This window comes from Telmatherina bonti, assembly GCF_933228915.1.
Source record: "Telmatherina bonti genome assembly, chromosome: 9".
NCBI classification, from domain to species: Eukaryota; Metazoa; Chordata; class Actinopteri; order Atheriniformes; family Telmatherinidae; genus Telmatherina; species Telmatherina bonti.
The window spans coordinates 39,184,771-39,203,868 of record NC_136627.1 but is presented as its reverse complement, the minus strand read 5'-3'; the positions used below and the strand labels follow the sequence as shown (position 1 = coordinate 39,203,868).

Here is a 19,098-nt window from a genome sequence, read left to right as displayed (position 1 = left end):
AGGAGTCAGGACCAGGAGTCAGGAGTCAGAACCAGGAGTCAGGAGTCAGAACCAGGAGTCAGGACCAGGAGTCAGGACCAGGAGTCAGGACCAGGAGTCAGGACCAGGAGTCAGGACCAGGAGTCAGGAGTCAGAACCAGGAGTCAGGAGTCAGAACCAGGAGTCAGAACCAGGAGTCAGGAGTCAGAACCAGGAGTCAGGAGTCAGAACCAGGAGTCAGAACCAGGAGTCAGGAGTCAGAACCAGGAGTCAGAACCAGGAGTCAGAACCAGGAGTCAGGACCAGGAGTCAGAACCAGGAGTCAGGAGTCAGAACCAGGAGTCAGGAGTCAGAACCAGGAGTCAGGACCAGGAGTCAGAACCAGGAGTCAGGACCAGGAGTCAGAACCAGGAGTCAGGACCAGGAGTCAGGACCAGGAGTCAGGAGTCAGAACCAGGAGTCAGGACCAGGAGTCAGGAGTCAGAACCAGGAGTCAGAACCAGGAGTCAGGAGTCAGGACCAGGAGTCAGGACCAGGAGTCAGGAGTCAGAACCAGGAGTCAGGAGTCAGGACCAGGAGTCAGGACCAGGAGTCAGGACCAGGAGTCAGGACCAGGAGTCAGGACCAGGAGTCAGAACCAGGAGTCAGAACCAGGAGTCAGGACCAGGAGTCAGGACCAGGAGTCAGGACCAGGAGTCAGGAGTCAGGAGTCAGAACCAGGAGTCAGGAGTCAGAACCAGGAGTCAGGAGTCAGAACCAGGAGTCAGAACCAGGAGTCAGAACCAGGAGTCAGGACCAGGAGTCAGGAGTCAGAACCAGGAGTCAGAACCAGGAGTCAGGAGTCAGAACCAGGAGTCAGAACCAGGAGTCAGGAGTCAGGACCAGGAGTCAGGACCAGGAGTCAGGACCAGGAGTCAGGAGTCAGAACCAGGAGTCAGGACCAGGAGTCAGGATCCAGAACTAGATTTATGACTCAGGCACCATATTCCATGTGTTCTGCTGGTGTCCAAGTCTAGAAACTGGTTTAAACCAGTTCTGTGGTACCAGAGGTCTTACCTGTGGATGCAGGAGAAAATTCCAGACATAAAATCTCGGAATCGTGAGCCTCGATCTTCACCAGCTCATCCAGGAACTCCAGACCAAAGATCCTGAAAGCAGAAAGGCCGAGTCAGCTAACAAACACCTGTCCAGGTGTGTGTCAGTGTGTGTTACTCACCGCAGGTTTCCACAGCGATCTCCGGCAGCCAGGTGCTGCCCGTCCGGACTGATACCCAGGACCCGGATCCCAGCCTTGCCATCGGTCCCAGCTGCCCCTCCCACATAGAGGATCTGCAGCAGGTCCTGAGGAAGACCGGTCTGAGTCATCTTGGGACAGCGAGAGACGGTGGTCTCAGACGGGGGAACTACGTCACTGTAGAGGTTCTGATGTCGGGCGGGCAGCTCGGTGTGCCACAGTCTGATGGTGTTATCTGAAGAACATGTGAGGAAAGAGGATGGAGGCAAACAGGCTCGACCCGGATCCTGCAGGTCTGGATAAACCTGGAAAACAAGGACAGTTTTACCAGCGACCATCCTGACCAGTGTGGCATCGTCCCGGCCATCACTGGTCCGACCCAGGAAGAACTAACAAGAACTTCTGGGACACTCTGGGAATTTTCCTCTTCTGGAAGACCCCAAGGGTCAATTTTAGGCCCACTGTTGTTTCTTAAACGTCACCTCCATGTGGACCAGAACCTTTCTGGTTCTGGTTCTGGTTCAGTATTAAGTTGCTTTCCAAATAGGAGTTTACAGTTCATATGAAGCTCATTTAGAAACTTTTGTTGGTGCAAAAAAACCATTTTTACTGTCCAGAGGTACTAGACAAGGCTGCCCGGTGTCTCCTGCATGGTTTGCTATTGTTATTGAACCCTTAGCTGAAATGATGAAATCTCAGAATTATATTAAAAGGTATTAAAATTGGGAAAGAGGAGTATCTCATATCATTGTATGCCGACGATATTTTGTTGTACATTCAGGACCCTTTACATTCATTACCACATATTCTAAATGTATTTAGAGAATTTGGAAAGGTATCTGGTTTTAAAGTTTATTGGGACAAAAGAAAGTTAGTCATATTCCAACTCTGACTACATATTGTTGAAGAGTTGTTATAAATGGAAATGGACAACTAACAGTATAAAATATTTGGATATGTTTATTCCTAGAAAATTGGGGGATATTTTTAATACGAACCATCTTCCATTACTGAAGAAAATGACAGAGGAATTAAAGAGGATGGGTCAGCTAAACATTTAGTTGGGTTAATCTAGTTAGAATGTCAATTTTACCTAAATTCTGATTATTTCAAAATCCTACTGGTATGCCACCGCAAGCCTTTTTTTAAAAAAAAAAAGAAATTACATCGTTTAGTTTATTCTTTTACATGGAACAATAAAACACCACGTGTCTGGATGCCAGTGTTACATCTACCATATGAATCAGGAGGTCCAAAACTTCCCAATTTTTATTATTTTTTTGTCATCCCAACCTACTCAGTTTAAAAAGTGGTTTTTAGAGGATTCATGTGCATGGAAAAGAATAGAAAGTTTGGACATCCCAGCTTATAGATTAGAAAATTTCCCATATATTGATCCTAAAGAAGTTAATAAAATGACTAAGAATCCAATTATTTTAAATAGTACAAAAGTTTGGAAATTGTCTCAGATTGCTTGGTTATAATCAATCCAAGTATTAAATGTTGTAAAGATGACACTTTTAAGCTTTGGCATAATAAACGCAACCAGGAATTTGGTCATCTGTTGAAAATGGGATATTTCTTTCATTTGACCATCTACAGTAGACATATGGATTTCTCTCTTCTAGTTTTTATAGACTTTTCGAAATAAGGTATGTATCTACTACCGAAAATGATTCCCTTCAAGAACCTATGGTATAAAAAATTGATAGAATATTAGAAGATAAGGAACAGATTAAAGAAAATGTTATTTTTAAGATTTACAATATTTTTGTTGACTGTTCTGGTATAAATACTGATAATTTAGGATGTAAATGGGAACAAGATCTTCATGTGGACATAAAGAATGAGGACTGGTCTTATATTTGTTGCCAAGTTCATAAATGTTCATATAATTTAAGGCATAAACTAGCTTTATTTAAGATGATACATAGGACTTATTACACACCAGAGAAATAGCATATAATGAACAGTGAGATGTCATTTCCTTGCTGGCGTTGTGAGAAACAAAAAGGGACATTTTTCCGTAAGTTTTGGTCATGTGATGCACAACATCCATTCTGGAATTCTATCACCAAGTTGATGTCTCATTGTTTAGGTATAACCGTCCCTTTGTCCCCATGTTTGTCTTTTAGGAACGAGTGTCTGACAAGTGGAATAAATATCAGTGTACATACATAGACCTTGCCTTGTCGGCAGCCAGGAACTGTGTAACTCTGTTGTGGAACGAAGCGCAACCCGAGTGTTAGCTGATTGGTGGAAGGAGCTCTCTATCGTACACTTCACACGATTTATTATAAGAATATAAAAAGATCCTCAGAACTTTATGAAATTTGGCAATCTCATATAGAATTTGATTTTAATGTAAGGCTTGGAGTAAAAACTTGTGCATATTCTATTGTATTCTATTGTATTGTGATGTTTTTGTTTCTTTTTATTTATTTCATTTGTTTGACTGGAGGAGAGAAGATGTACGACATTTTGTGAATCATTTATTTATTTAACCCTCTGGTGACTAAATATAAAAATAAAAAATAACTGGACTGTGTCATTGATCAGTATTGATCAGTCTGGGTTCTTCACACTGACCTGGACATTCCACACACAGCTGCTGTGGTACTGAGCTGAGTACATCTTCCTGGCTCTCATCACATCTGTAACGTCCCACACGTACACGCTGTGGTCACTGTACACGCAGGTCAGCTGGCGCCGGGCGGGGTCAAAGGTCAAAGCCACGGCGTCAGGGTATCGATCCCCCGGACCGGCAGGTGACTGGGTTCTGTTGGAGCAGAGAGAGTCAGAGGACAGATGGGGCGATGTGGTGGCAGGCGGATGGCAGTCATACCCGGTCTGCGTGGCGTCGACCCCGAGGCGGTGCGGCCGCGGCAGCGTGGCGAGGAACTGCAGGTCGGAGGGGCGGAACACCCTGATGACACCGTCAGAACAACCGCAGAAGATGAAGTTCTCGCCGACCACGAGGCAGCTGGCAGACGACGTCTGTCACAAACAGCCAATCAGATCACAGTGATTCAGGATCAGCTGTTTACCTGCGATGAGCTCTGCACGACCTCGCCACAAACTTCAGGTTTTACCAGCAAAGCAGTTCCAGTTTATCCAGTTTACCCAGTTTACCCAGTGCTCCAGTCACTGCTACGGGATGAGGACCAGTTTACCCAGTTTACCCAGTTTACCCAGTGCTCCAGTCACTGCTACGGGATGAGGACCAGTTTACCCAGTTTACCCAGTTTACCCAGTGCTCCAGTCACTGCTACGGGATGAGGACCAGTTTACCCAGTTTACCCAGTTTACCCAGTGCTCCAGTCACTGCTACGGGATGAGGACCAGTTTACCCAGTTTACCCAGTGCTCCAGTCACTGCTACGGGATGAGGACCAGTTTACCCAGTTTACCCAGTTTACCCAGTGCTCCAGTCACTGCTACGGGATGAGGACCAGTTTACCCAGTTTACCCAGTGCTCCAGTCACTGCTACGGGATGAGGACCAGTTTACCCAGTTTACCCAGTGCTCCAGTCACTGCTACGGGATGAGGACCAGTTTACCCAGTTTACCCAGTGCTCCAGTCACTGCTACGGGATGAGGACCAGTTTACCTAGTTTACCCAGTGCTCCAGTCACTGCTACGGGATGAGGACCAGTTTACCCAGTTTACCCAGTGCTCCAGTCACTGCTACGGGATGAGGACCAGTTTACCCAGTTTACCCAGTGCTCCAGTCACTGCTACGGGATGAGGACCAGTTTACCCAGTTTACCCAGTGCTCCAGTCACTGCTACGGGATGAGGACCAGTTTACCCAGTTTACCCAGTGCTCCAGTCACTGCTACGGGATGAGGACCAGTTTACCCAGTTTACCCAGTGCTCCAGTCACTGCTACGGGATGAGGACCAGTTTACCCAGTTTACCCAGTGCTCCAGTCACTGCTACGGGATGAGGACCAGTTTACCCAGTTTACCCAGTGCTCCAGTCACTGCTACGGGATGAGGACCAGTTTACCCAGTTTACCCAGTGCTCCAGTCACTGCTACGGGATGAGGACCAGTTTACCCAGTTTACCCAGTGCTCCAGTCACTGCTACGGGATGAGGACCAGTTTACCCAGTTTACCCAGTGCTCCAGTCACTGCTACGGGATGAGGACCAGTTTACCCAGTTTACCCAGTTTACCCAGTGCTCCAGTCACTGCTACGGGATGAGGACCAGTTTACCCAGTTTACCCAGTGCTCCAGTCACTGCTACGGGATGAGGACCAGTTTACCCAGTTTACCCAGTGCTCCAGTCACTGCTACGGGATGAGGACCAGTTTACCCAGTTTACCCAGTGCTCCAGTCACTGCTACGGGATGAGGACCAGTTTACCCAGTTTACCCAGTTTACCCAGTGCTCCAGTCACTGCGGGACCGGAGCTGGACGTAAATCGGAATCTGCTGGTAAAAACCGGGACTTGGCCTCGCCATAGGCAGGTGGCGTTGCCGTGGCGACAGCAGGCCCTTACCTTCAGGTTGACCCAGGCCTCCAGGTGTCGACTGCTGCTGAACAAACACAACAGGCCGGATCCGGTGATGCAGTAAGTGTTGGCCGCCATCAGGCCCCGCCCACACGCCACGCCGCAGAACAGGCTGTTTTTGTGGTCGTCCAGCAGACCCGAGCGGCCGGTCAGAGGAACTGTGCTGTTCACCTGGAAACCAGGAGGACGAGACGGCATGTTACAGCCATGACCGTTACCAAGACAAGCAGGAAATGAGCAGCGATTGGCTGCGACATGGGGCGGGTACCCGTCGTTCCGTGGAGCCATCCAGGTACCAGAACTTCACGTGTCGGTTACCGGCGGTGACGAAGTAGCCGCCATCCTGGGAGAAGGACACGGACACGACCCGGCTGGACACCTTGTTGGACGCCACGATGGACCCCTTCTGCTCAGACACACACAGTCTCAGAACCAGGACCAGAACCAAGACCAGAACAAAGACCAGGGCCAGCACTAGGGCTGGGACCGGGACCAGGGCCAGAACCAGGACCAAATGGCCTCTCTCCGGTTGTTTACGGTTTGCCGACTCACCCTCCAGTCCCACACGCTGACCGTCCTGTCGTGCTGGTATCCCACGGAGACGACGTAGCAACAGTCGGAGGAGAACGCCACGCAGGAAACTCCGTATTTATGAGACTGGACCTCGGCCACCTGAGCTCCACCCACCTGCCACACCCGCACGCAGGGCATGTGGCCGCTCTGGAAAGCAAACAGCATGTCAACAGCATGTCCACAGCATGTCCACATGTCAACAGCATGTCCACAGCATGTCCACATGTCAACAGCATGTCAACAGCATGTCCACAGCATGTCAACATTTCAACAGCATGTCAACAGCATGTCCACATGTCAACAGCATGTCAACAGCATGTCAACAGCATGTCCACAGCATGTCCACATGTCAACAGCATGTCAACAGCATGTCCACAGCATGTCAACAGCATGTCAACATTTCAACAGCATGTCAACAGCATGTCCACATGTCAACAGCATGTCAACAGCATGTCAACAGCATGTCCACAGCATGTCCACATGTCAACAGCATGTCCACAGCATGTCCACATGTCAACAGCATGTCCACAGCATGTCAACAGCATGTCCACAGCATGTCAACAGCATGTCAACATTTCAACAGCATGTCAACAGCATGTCCACAGCATGTCCACATGTCAACAGCATGTCAACAGCATGTCAACAGCATGTCAACAGCATGTCAACATTTCAACAGCATGTCCACATGTCCACAGCATGTCCACAGCATGTCAACAGCATGTCAACAGCATGTCAACAGCATGTCCACAGCATGTCCACAGCATGTCCACATGTCCACAGCATGTCAACAGCATGTCCACATGTCAACAGCATGTCAACAGCATGTCCACATGTCAACAGCATGTCAACAGCATGTCCACAGCATGTCAACAGCATGTCAAAATTTCAACAGCATGTCAACAGCATGTCCACAGCATGTCAACAGCATGTCAACATTTCAACAGCATGTCAACAGCATGTCAACAGCATGTCAACAGCATGTCAACAGCATGTCCACATGTCAACAGCATGTCAACAGCATGTCCACAGCATGTCAACAGCATGTCAACATTTCAACAGCATGTCAACAGCATGTCAACAGCATGTCAACAGCATGTCAACAGCATGTCCACATGTCAACAGCATGTCAACAGCATGTCCACATGTCAACAGCATGTCAACAGCATGTCAACAGCATGTCAACAGCATGTCCACAGCATGTCCACATGTCAACAGCATGTCAACAGCATGTCAACAGCATGTCAACAGCATGTCAACAGCATGTCCACATGTCAACAGCATGTCCACATGTCAACAGCATGTCAACAGCATGTCCACATGTCAACAGCATGTCAACAGCATGTCCACATGTCAACAGCATGTCCACAGCATGTCAACAGCATGTCAACATTTCAACAGCATGTCAACAGCATGTCCACAGCATGTCCACATGTCAACAGCATGTCAACAGCATGTCCACATGTCAACAGCATGTCAACAGCATGTCCACATGTCAAAAGCATGTCCACATGTCAACAGCATGTCCACAGCATGTCAACAGCATGTCCACATGTCAACAGCATGTCCACATGTCAACAGCATGTCCACATGTCAACAGCATGTCCACAGCATGTCCACAGCATGTCCACAGCATGTCCACAGCATGTCAACATTTCAACAGCATGTCAACAGTATGTCAACAGCATGTCCACATGTCAACAGCATGTCAACAGCATGTCCACATGTCAACAGCATGTCAACAGCATGTCCACATGTCAACAGCATGTCAACAGTATGTCCACATGTCAACAGCATGTCAACAGTATGTCCACATGTCAACAGTATGTCAACAGCATGTCCACAGCATGTCCACAGCATGTCCACAGCATGTCCACATGTCAACAGCATGTCAACAGCATGTCCACATGTCAACAGCATGTCAACAGCATGTCCACAGCATGTCCACATGTCAACAGCATGTCAACAGCATGTCCACATGTCAAAAGCATGTCCGCATGTCAACAGCATGTCAACAGCATGTCAACAGCATGTCAACAGCATGTCCACATGTCAACAGCATGTCAACAGCATGTCCACATGTCAACAGTATGTCAACAGCATGTCCACATGTCAACAGTATGTCAACAGCATGTCCACAGCATGTCAACAGTATGTCAACAGCATGTCCACAGCATGTCCACATGTCAACAGCATGTCAACAGCATGTCCACATGTCAAAAGCATGTCCGCATGTCAAAAGCATGTCCGCATGTCAAAAGCATGTCCGCATGTCCACAGCATGTCAACAGCATGTCAACAGCATGTCAACAGCATGTCAACAGCATGTCAACAGCATGTCCGCATGTCAACAGCATGTCAACAGCATGTCCACATGTCAACAGTATGTCAACAGCATGTCCACATGTCAACAGCATGTCCACAGCATGTCCACAGCATGTCAACAGCATGTCCACAGCATGTCCACATGTCAACAGCATGTCAACAGCATGTCCACATGTCAACAGCATGTCAACAGCATGTCCACATGTCAACAGCATGTCAACAGCATGTCCACAGCATGTCAACAGTATGTCAACAGCATGTCCACAGCATGTCCACATGTCAACAGCATGTCAACAGCATGTCCACATGTCAACAGCATGTCAACAGCATGTCCACAGCATGTCCACATGTCAACAGCATGTCAACAGCATGTCCACATGTCAACAGCATGTCCGCATGTCAACAGCATGTCCGCATGTCAACAGCATGTCCACATGTCAACAGCATGTCCACATGTCAACAGCATGTCCACATGTCAACAGCATGTCCACATGTTAACATCATGTCAACAGCATGTCCACATGTTAACATCATGTCAACAGCATGTCCACAGCATGTCCACATGTCAACAGCATGTCCACATGTCAACAGCATGTCCACATGTTAACATCATGTCAACAGCATGTCCACAGCATGTCCACATGTCAACAGCATGTCAACAGCATGTCCACATGTCAACAGCATGTCAACAGCATGTCCACAGCATGTCCACATGTCAACAGTATGTCAACAGCATGTCCACAGCATGTCCACAGCATGTCCACATGTCAACAGCATGTCAACAGCATGTCCACATGTCAACAGCATGTCAACAGCATGTCCACATGTCAACAGCATGTCCACATGTCAACAGCATGTCCACAGCATGTCCACATGTCAACAGCATGTCCACATGTCAACAGCATGTCCACAGCATGTCCACATGTCAACAGCATGTCCACAGCATGTCCACATGTCAACAGCATGTCTACAGCATGTCCACAGCATGTCCACATGTCAACAGCATGTCCACAGCATGTCCACATGTCAACAGCATGTCAACAGCATGTCAACATTTCAACAGCATGTCAACAGCATGTCCACATGTCAACAGCATGTCAACAGCATGTCAACAGCATGTCCACAGCATGTCCACATGTCAACAGCATGTCCACAGCATGTCCACATGTCAACAGCATGTCAAAAGCATGTCCACATGTCCACAGCATGTCAACCGCATGTCCACATGTCAACAGCATGTCAACAGCATGTCCACAGCATGTCCACATGTCAACAGCATGTCCACAGCATGTCCACATGTCAACAGCATGTCCACATGTCAACAGCATGTCCACATGTCAACAGCATGTCCACATGTCAACAGCATGTCAACAGCATGTCCACATGTCAACAGCATGTCCACAGCATGTCCACATCTCAACAGCATGTCAAAAGCATGTCCACATGTCAACAGCATGTCAACAGCATGTCAACAGCATGTCCACATGTCAACAGCATGTCCACAGCATGTCAACAGCATGTCCACATGTCAACAGCATGTCCACATGTCAACAGCATGTCCACATGTCAACAGCATGTCCACAGCATGTCCACATCTCAACAGCATGTCCACATGTCAACAGCATGTCAACAGCATGTCCACATGTCAACAGCATGTCCACATGTCAACAGCATGTCCACGTCAACAGCATGTCCACGTCAACAGCATGTCAACAGCATGTCCACATGTCAACAGCATGTCAACAGCATGTCCACATGTCAACAGCATGTCCACATGTTAACATCATGTCAACAGCATGTCCACAGCATGTCCACATGTCAACAGCATGTCCACATGTTAACATGTCCACAGCATGTCCACATGTCCACAGCATGTCCACATGTCAACAGCATGTCCACATGTTAACATCATGTCCACATGTCAACAGCATGTCCACATGTTAACATCATGTCAACAGCATGTCCACAGCATGTCCACATGTCAACAGCATGTCAACAGCATGTCCACATGTCAACAGCATGTCAACAGCATGTCCACAGCATGTCCACATGTCAACAGTATGTCAACAGCATGTCCACAGCATGTCCACAGCATGTCCACATGTCAACAGCATGTCAACAGCATGTCCACATGTCAACAGCATGTCAACAGCATGTCCACATGTCAACAGCATGTCCACATGTCAACAGCATGTCCACAGCATGTCCACATGTCAACAGCATGTCCACATGTCAACAGCATGTCCACAGCATGTCCACATGTCAACAGCATGTCCACAGCATGTCCACATGTCAACAGCATGTCTACAGCATGTCCACAGCATGTCCACATGTCAACAGCATGTCCACAGCATGTCCACAGCATGTCCACAGCATGTCCACATGTCAACAGCATGTCAACAGCATGTCCACATGTTCACAGTATGTCAACAGCATGTCCACAGCATGTCCACATGTCAACAGTATGTCAACAGCATGTCCACATGTCAACAGCATGTCCACATGTCAACAGCATGTCCACAGCATGTCCACATGTCAACAGCATGTCAAAAGCATGTCCACATGTCCACAGCATGTCAACCGCATGTCCACATGTCAACAGCATGTCAACAGCATGTCCACAGCATGTCCACATGTCAACAGCATGTCCACAGCATGTCCACATGTCAACAGCATGTCCACATGTCAACAGCATGTCCACATGTCAACAGCATGTCCACATGTCAACAGCATGTCAACAGCATGTCCACATGTCAACAGCATGTCCACAGCATGTCCACATCTCAACAGCATGTCAAAAGCATGTCCACATGTCAACAGCATGTCAACAGCATGTCCACATGTCAACAGCATGTCCACAGCATGTCAACAGCATGTCCACATGTCAACAGCATGTCCACATGTCAACAGCATGTCCACAGCATGTCCACATCTCAACAGCATGTCCACATGTCAACAGCATGTCAACAGCATGTCCACATGTCAACAGCATGTCCACAGCATGTCCACATGTCAACAGCATGTCCACGTCAACAGCATGTCCACGTCAACAGCATGTCAACAGCATGTCCACATGTCAACAGCATGTCAACAGCATGTCCACATGTCAACAGCATGTCCACATGTTAACATCATGTCAACAGCATGTCCACATGTCAAGAGCATGTCAACAGCATGTCCACATGTCAACAGCATGTCAACAGCATGTCCACATGTCAACAGCATGTCAACAGCATGTCCACATGTCAACAGCATGTCAACAGCATGTCCACATGTTAACATCATGTCAACATCATGTCAACATCATGTCAACAGCATGTCAAAAGTATGTCAACAGCATGTCAACAGCATGTCAACAGCATGTCCACATGTCAACAGCATGTCAACAGCATGTCCACATGTCAACAGCATGTCCACATGTCAACAGCATGTCCACATGTCAACAGCGTGTCCACATGTCAACAGCATGTCCACATGTCAACAGCATGTCCACAGCATGTCAACAGCATGTCCACATGTTAACATCATGTCAACAGCATGTCCACATGTTAACATCATGTCAACAGCATGTCCACATGTCAACAGCATGTCCACATGTCAACAGCATGTCCACATGTTAACATCATGTCCACATGTTAACATCATGTCAACATCATGTCCACATGTCAACAGCATGTCCACATGTTAACATCATGTCAACAGCATGTCCACAGCATGTCCACATGTTAACATCATGTCCACATGTCAACAGCATGTCCACATGTTAACATGTCAACAGCATGTCCACAGCATGTCCACATGTTAACATCATGTCAACAGTATGTCCACATGTCAACAGCATGTCCACATGTCAACAGCATGTCAACAGCATGTCCACATGTCAACAGCATGTCCACATGTCAACAGCATGTCCACATGTTAACATCATGTCAACAGCATGTCCACAGCATGTCCACATGTTAACATCATGTCCACATGTCAAAAGCATGTCCACATGTCAACAGCATGTCAACAGTATGTCCACATGTCAACAGCATGTCCACATGTCAACAGCATGTCCACATGTCAACAGCATGTCCACATGTCAAAAGCATGTCCACATGTCAACAGCATGTCAACAGTATGTCCACATGTCAACAGCATGTCCACATGTCAACAGCATGTCCACATGTTAACATCATGTCAACAGCATGTCCACAGCATGTCCACATGTTAACATCATGTCCACATGTCAAAAGCATGTCCACATGTCAACAGCATGTCAACAGTATGTCCACATGTCAACAGCATGTCCACATGTCAACAGCATGTCCACATGTCAACAGCATGTCAACAACATGTCCACATGTCAACAGCATGTCAACAACATGTCCACATGTCAACAGCATGTCAACAACATGTCCACATGTCAACAGCATGTCAACAACATGTCCACATGTCAACAGCATGTCAACATGTCCACATGTCAACAGCATGTCCACATGTCAAAAGCATGTCCACATGTTAACATCATGTCAACAGCATGTCCACATGTCAACAGCATGTCCACATGTCAACAGCATGTCCACAGCATGTCCACATGTCAACAGCATGTCCACAGCATGTCCACATGTCAACAGCATGTCCACATGTCCACAGCATGTCAACAGCATGTCAACAGCATGTCCACATGTCAACAGCATGTCAACAGCATGTCCACATGTCAACAGCATGTCCACATGTCAACAGCATGTCAACAGCATGTCCACATGTCAACAGCATGTCCACAGCATGTCCACATGTCAACAGCATGTCCACAGCATGTCCACATCTCAACAGCATGTCAAAAGCATGTCCACATGTCAACAGCATGTCAACAGCATGTCCACATGTCAACAGCATGTCCACATGTCAACAGCATGTCCACATGTCAACAGCATGTCAACAGCATGTCCACATGTCAACAGCATGTCCACATGTTAACATCATGTCCACATGTTAACATCATGTCAACAGCATGTCCACAGCATGTCCACATGTTAACATCATGTCAACAGCATGTCCACATTTCAACAGCATGTCCACATGTTAACATCATGTCCACATGTTAACATCATGTCCACATGTCAACAGCATGTCCACATGTCAACAGCATGTCCACATGTTAACATCATGTCAACAGCATGTCCACATGTCAACAGCATGTCCACATGTCAAGAGCATGTCAACAGCATGTCCACATGTCAACAGCATGTCAACAGCATGTCCACATGTTAACATCATGTCAACATCATGTCAACATCATGTCAACATCATGTCAACATCATGTCAACAGCATGTCCACATGTCAACAGCATGTCAACAGCATGTCAACAGCATGTCCGCATGTCAACAGCATGTCCGCATGTCAACAGCATGTCCGCATGTCAACAGCATGTCAACAGCATGTCCACATGTCAACAGCATGTCAACAGTATGTCCACATGTCAACAGCATGTCCACATGTTAACATCATGTCCACATGTTAACATCATGTCCACAGCATGTCCACATGTCAACAGCATGTCCACATGTTAACATCATGTCCACATGTTAACATCATGTCCACATGTTAACATCATGTCCACAGCATGTCCACATGTTAACATCATGTCCACATGTTAACATCATGTCCACATGTTAACATCATGTCCACAGCATGTCCACATGTCAACAGCATGTCCACATGTTAACATCATGTCCACATGTTAACATCATGTCCACATGTTAACATCATGTCCACAGCATGTCCACATGTCAACAGCATGTCCACATGTTAACATCATGTCCACATGTCAACAGCATGTCCACATGTCAACAGCATGTCCACATGTTAACATCATGTCAACAGCATGTCCACAGCATGTCCACATGTTAACATCATGTCCACATGTCAACAGCATGTCCACATGTTAACATCATGTCAAAAGCATGTCCACATGTCAACAGCATGTCAACAGTATGTCCACATGTCAACAGCATGTCCACATGTCAACAGCATGTCCACATGTCAACAGCATGTCCACATGTTAACATCATGTCAACAGCATGTCCACATGTCAACAGCATGTCAACAGTATGTCCACATGTCAACAGCATGTCAACAGCATGTCCACATGTCAACAGCATGTCAACAACATGTCCACATGTCAACAGTATGTCAACAGTATGTCAACAGCATGTCCACATGTCAACAGCATGTCCACATGTCAACAGCATGTCAACAGTATGTCCACATGTCAACAGCATGTCAACAACATGTCCACATGTCAACAGCATGTCAACATGTCCACATGTCAACAGCATGTCCACATGTCAAAAGCATGTCCACATGTCAACAGCATGTCCACAGCATGTCCACATGTCAACAGCATGTCCACAGCATGTCCACATGTCAACAGCATGTCAAAAGCATGTCCACATGTCAACAGCATGTCCACATGTCCACAGCATGTCAACAGCATGTCAACAGCATGTCAACAGCATGTCCACATGTCAACAGCATGTCAACAGCATGTCCACATGTCAACAGCATGTCCACATGTTAACATCATGTCCACATGTTAACATCATGTCCACATGTCAACAGCATGTCCACATGTCAACAGCATGTCCACATGTCAACAGCATGTCCACATGTTAACATCATGTCAACAGCATGTCCACATGTCAAGAGCATGTCAACAGCATGTCCACATGTCAAGAGCATGTCAACAGCATGTCCACATGTCAACAGCATGTCAACAGCATGTCCACATGTCAACAGCATGTCAACAGCATGTCCACATGTTAACATCATGTCAACATCATGTCAACATCATGTCAACAGCATGTCAACAGCATGTCCACATGTCAACAGCATGTCAACAGCATGTCCACATGTCAACATCATGTCAACAGCATGTCCACATGTTAACATCATGTCAACATCATGTCAACATCATGTCAACATCATGTCAACAGCATGTCAACAGCATGTCAACAGCATGTCCACATGTCAACAGCATGTCCGCATGTCAACAGCATGTCAACAGCATGTCCACATGTCAACAGCATGTCAACAGTATGTCCACATGTCAACAGCATGTCAACAGCATGTCCACATGTCAACAGCATGTCAACAGTATGTCCACATGTCAACAGCATGTCAACAGCATGTCCACATGTTAACATCATGTCCACATGTTAACATCATGTCCACAGCATGTCCACATGTCAACAGCATGTCCACATGTTAACATCATGTCCACATGTTAACATCATGTCCACAGCATGTCCACATGTCAACAGCATGTCCACATGTTAACATCATGTCCACATGTTAACATCATGTCCACATGTTAACATCATGTCAACATCATGTCCACATGTCAACAGCATGTCCACATGTCAACAGCATGTCCACATGTTAACATCATGTCAACAGCATGTCCACAGCATGTCCACATGTTAACATCATGTCCACATGTCAACAGCATGTCCACATGTTAACATCATGTCAAAAGCATGTCCACATGTCAACAGCATGTCAACAGTATGTCCACATGTCAACAGCATGTCAACAGCATGTCCACATGTCAACAGCATGTCCACATGTCAACAGCATGTCCACATGTCAACAGCATGTCCACATGTTAACATCATGTCAACAGCATGTCCACATGTCAACAGCATGTCAACAGTATGTCCACATGTCAACAGCATGTCAACAACATGTCCACATGTCAACAGTATGTCAACAGTATGTCAACAGCATGTCCACATGTCAACAGTATGTCAACAGTATGTCAACAGCATGTCCACATGTCAACAGCATGTCCACATGTCAACAGCATGTCAACAGCATGTCCGCATGTCAACAGCATGTCCACATGTCAACCGCATGTCAACAGTATGTCCACATGTCAACAGCATGTCAACAGTATGTCCACATGTCAACAGCATGTCAACAGCATGTCCACATGTCAACAGCATGTCAACAGCATGTCCACATGTCAACAGCATGTCCACATGTCAACAGCATGTCCACATGTCAACAGCATGTCAACAGCATGTCCACATGTCAACAGCATGTCAACAGCATGTCCACATGTCAACAGCATGTCAACAGCATGTCCACATGTCAACAGCATGTCAACAGCATGTCCACATGTCAACAGCATGTCAACAGCATGTCCACATGTCAACAGCATGTCAACAGCATGTCCACATGTCAACAGCATGTCAACAGTATGTCCACATGTCAACAGCATGTCAACAGCATGTCCACAGCATGTCAACATGTCCACATGTCAACAGCATGTCAACAACATGTCAACAGCATGTCCACATGTCAACAGCATGTCAACAACATGTCAACAGCATGTCAACAGCATGTCCACATGTCAACAGCATGTCAACAGCATGTCCACATGTCAACAGCATGTCAACAGCATGTCCACATGTCAACAGCATGTCAACAGCATGTCCACATGTCAACAGCATGTCCACAGCATGTCCGCATGTCAACAGCATGTCAACAGCATGTCCACATGTCAACAGCATGTCCACAGCATGTCCGCATGTCAACAGCATGTCAACAGCATGTCCACATGTCAACAGCATGTCAACAGCATGTCAACAGCATGTCAACAGCATGTCCACATGTCAACAGCATGTCCGCATGTCAACAGCATGTCCACAGCATGTCAACAGTATGTCCACATGTCAACAGTATGTCCACATGTCAACAGTATGTCCACATGTCAACAGTATGTCCACATGTCAACAGCATGTCCACATGTCAACAGTATGTCCACATGTCAACAGCATGTCCACATGTCAACAGCATGTCAACAGCATGTCAACAGCATGTCAACAGTATGTCCACATGTCAACAGCATGTCCACATGTCAACAGCATGTCCGCATGTCAACAGTATGTCAACAGCATGTCAACAGTATGTCCACATGTCAACAGTATGTCCACATGTCAACAGTATGTCAACAGCATGTCCACATGTCAACAGTATGTCCACATGTCAACAGCATGTCAACAGCATGTCAACAGTATGTCAACAGCATGTCCACATGTCAACAGTATGTCCACATGTCAACAGTATGTCAACAGCATGTCAACAGCATGTCAACAGTATGTCAACAGCATGTCCACATGTCAACAGTATGTCCACATGTCAACAGCATGTCAACAGCATGTCAACAGTATGTCAACAGCATGTCCACATGTCAACAGTATGTCCACATGTCAACAGTATGTCAACAGCATGTCCGCATGTCAACAGCATGTCAACGGGTATTGCAAGTTGTCCGACCGTCCCCCCCCCCACGCAGACGTCGCCTCAGTGAAACTGAGTTGCTTCACTCTTTTCTTTATGTTTGTGAAATAGCGTTGATCAGCTGCTCATTTACATACACATAACTATTCATGAGATGCTTTGCTCCATTTATGGCTGAATGTGGGCGTGTCAGGCGGAGCAGGAGGCGGAGCCTTGTGCCGATGCTGAGGTGCAGGTGGGACGTCTGCACATGGTTTACAGATGTTTATAGTTTATAGTCATGGTTTATAGTTTCTTTCTGTAGTACTATATGCTACGCAGCGTTTTATTGATGACACCTCTGATCCAGAACTTAGTCCGGCACCGTGCATCCTCACCTCCCCGGTAACCAGGTGTTTTCCGTCCTGAGAGAAGGCCAGAGTGGTGAACGGCTTTCTGGACGTGTTGATGATGTGACTTTGTTTGTTGTTCTTTAGATGAAGCAGCACGATGACGCACCTGAAACACACCGCAGCTCTTTATGCAACACGCCGACCTTCCCATACAAGTACGTGTGAGGAGGCGGGGCTTACCCTGCAGGGTAGGCGATCAGCCCCGAGTTGGGGTCAGAGGTCAGACCACTGCTGCTGACGGTGCTGATACCAAGAACTTTCTCCAGTCTCACCTGAAACACACCAAGTGGTTAAAACAGATTTACTTCCTTTCATGGCCTCAAAGGAAAGTTTGAAACATTTAACCAAATCAAAGATATGTTATTCATCTCCGAGGGGAAATCAGATTAATAACACCGACAACTTATACCAAACACATGATTGCTCTTATCCCTTTTCAGGGCTGGGAGAAAAATTAATGTGTTAACAATGAACGCATTTAAGCGCAGAGCATCCAGTCCAGTTTTCCTGTTTCCAGTCCTGATACTGAAAGACTCCCACAAGGGATCAGTCCCATCCAACTACCGGCCAATAACCTGCCTCTCCACGACATGGAAGCTCCTGTCAGGCATCATAGTGGCTAAGGTAAGTGGGCACATGGATCAATACATGGCGGAGACACAGAAAGGTATTGGCAGAGGAACCAGAGGAGCCAAACACCGGCTGCTGGTTAACAGAACAGTCGCCCTAGCCTGCAAAACCAGACAGACAAACCTGTGCACCGCCTGGATTGACTACCGGAAACCATACA

The 19,098-nt window shown here is 46.9% G+C and overlaps 1 protein-coding gene across 2 annotated transcripts in view; it reads right to left on the bottom strand.

Moving 5' to 3' along the window:
• wdr62 (WD repeat domain 62) overlaps window positions 1-19,098 on the bottom strand; it is a gene marked incomplete at its 3' end in the record, with an annotated part of 44,062 nt that overhangs the window by 22,172 nt on the left and 2,792 nt on the right. For both annotated transcript variants that reach the window (XM_079245795.1, XM_079245796.1), the window contains exons 2-10: window positions 18,489-18,580; window positions 18,294-18,414; window positions 6,282-6,449; window positions 5,998-6,135; window positions 5,718-5,900; window positions 4,059-4,210; window positions 3,803-3,992; window positions 1,196-1,518; window positions 1,036-1,127 (exon numbers count right to left, since the gene is read on the bottom strand). In XM_079245795.1, the coding sequence (XP_079101921.1) occupies window positions 1,036-1,127; window positions 1,196-1,518; window positions 3,803-3,992; window positions 4,059-4,210; window positions 5,718-5,900; window positions 5,998-6,135; window positions 6,282-6,449; window positions 18,294-18,414; window positions 18,489-18,580 (1,459 nt within the window). The remainder of the gene's footprint in view (window positions 1-1,035; window positions 1,128-1,195; window positions 1,519-3,802; window positions 3,993-4,058; window positions 4,211-5,717; window positions 5,901-5,997; window positions 6,136-6,281; window positions 6,450-18,293; window positions 18,415-18,488; window positions 18,581-19,098) is intronic.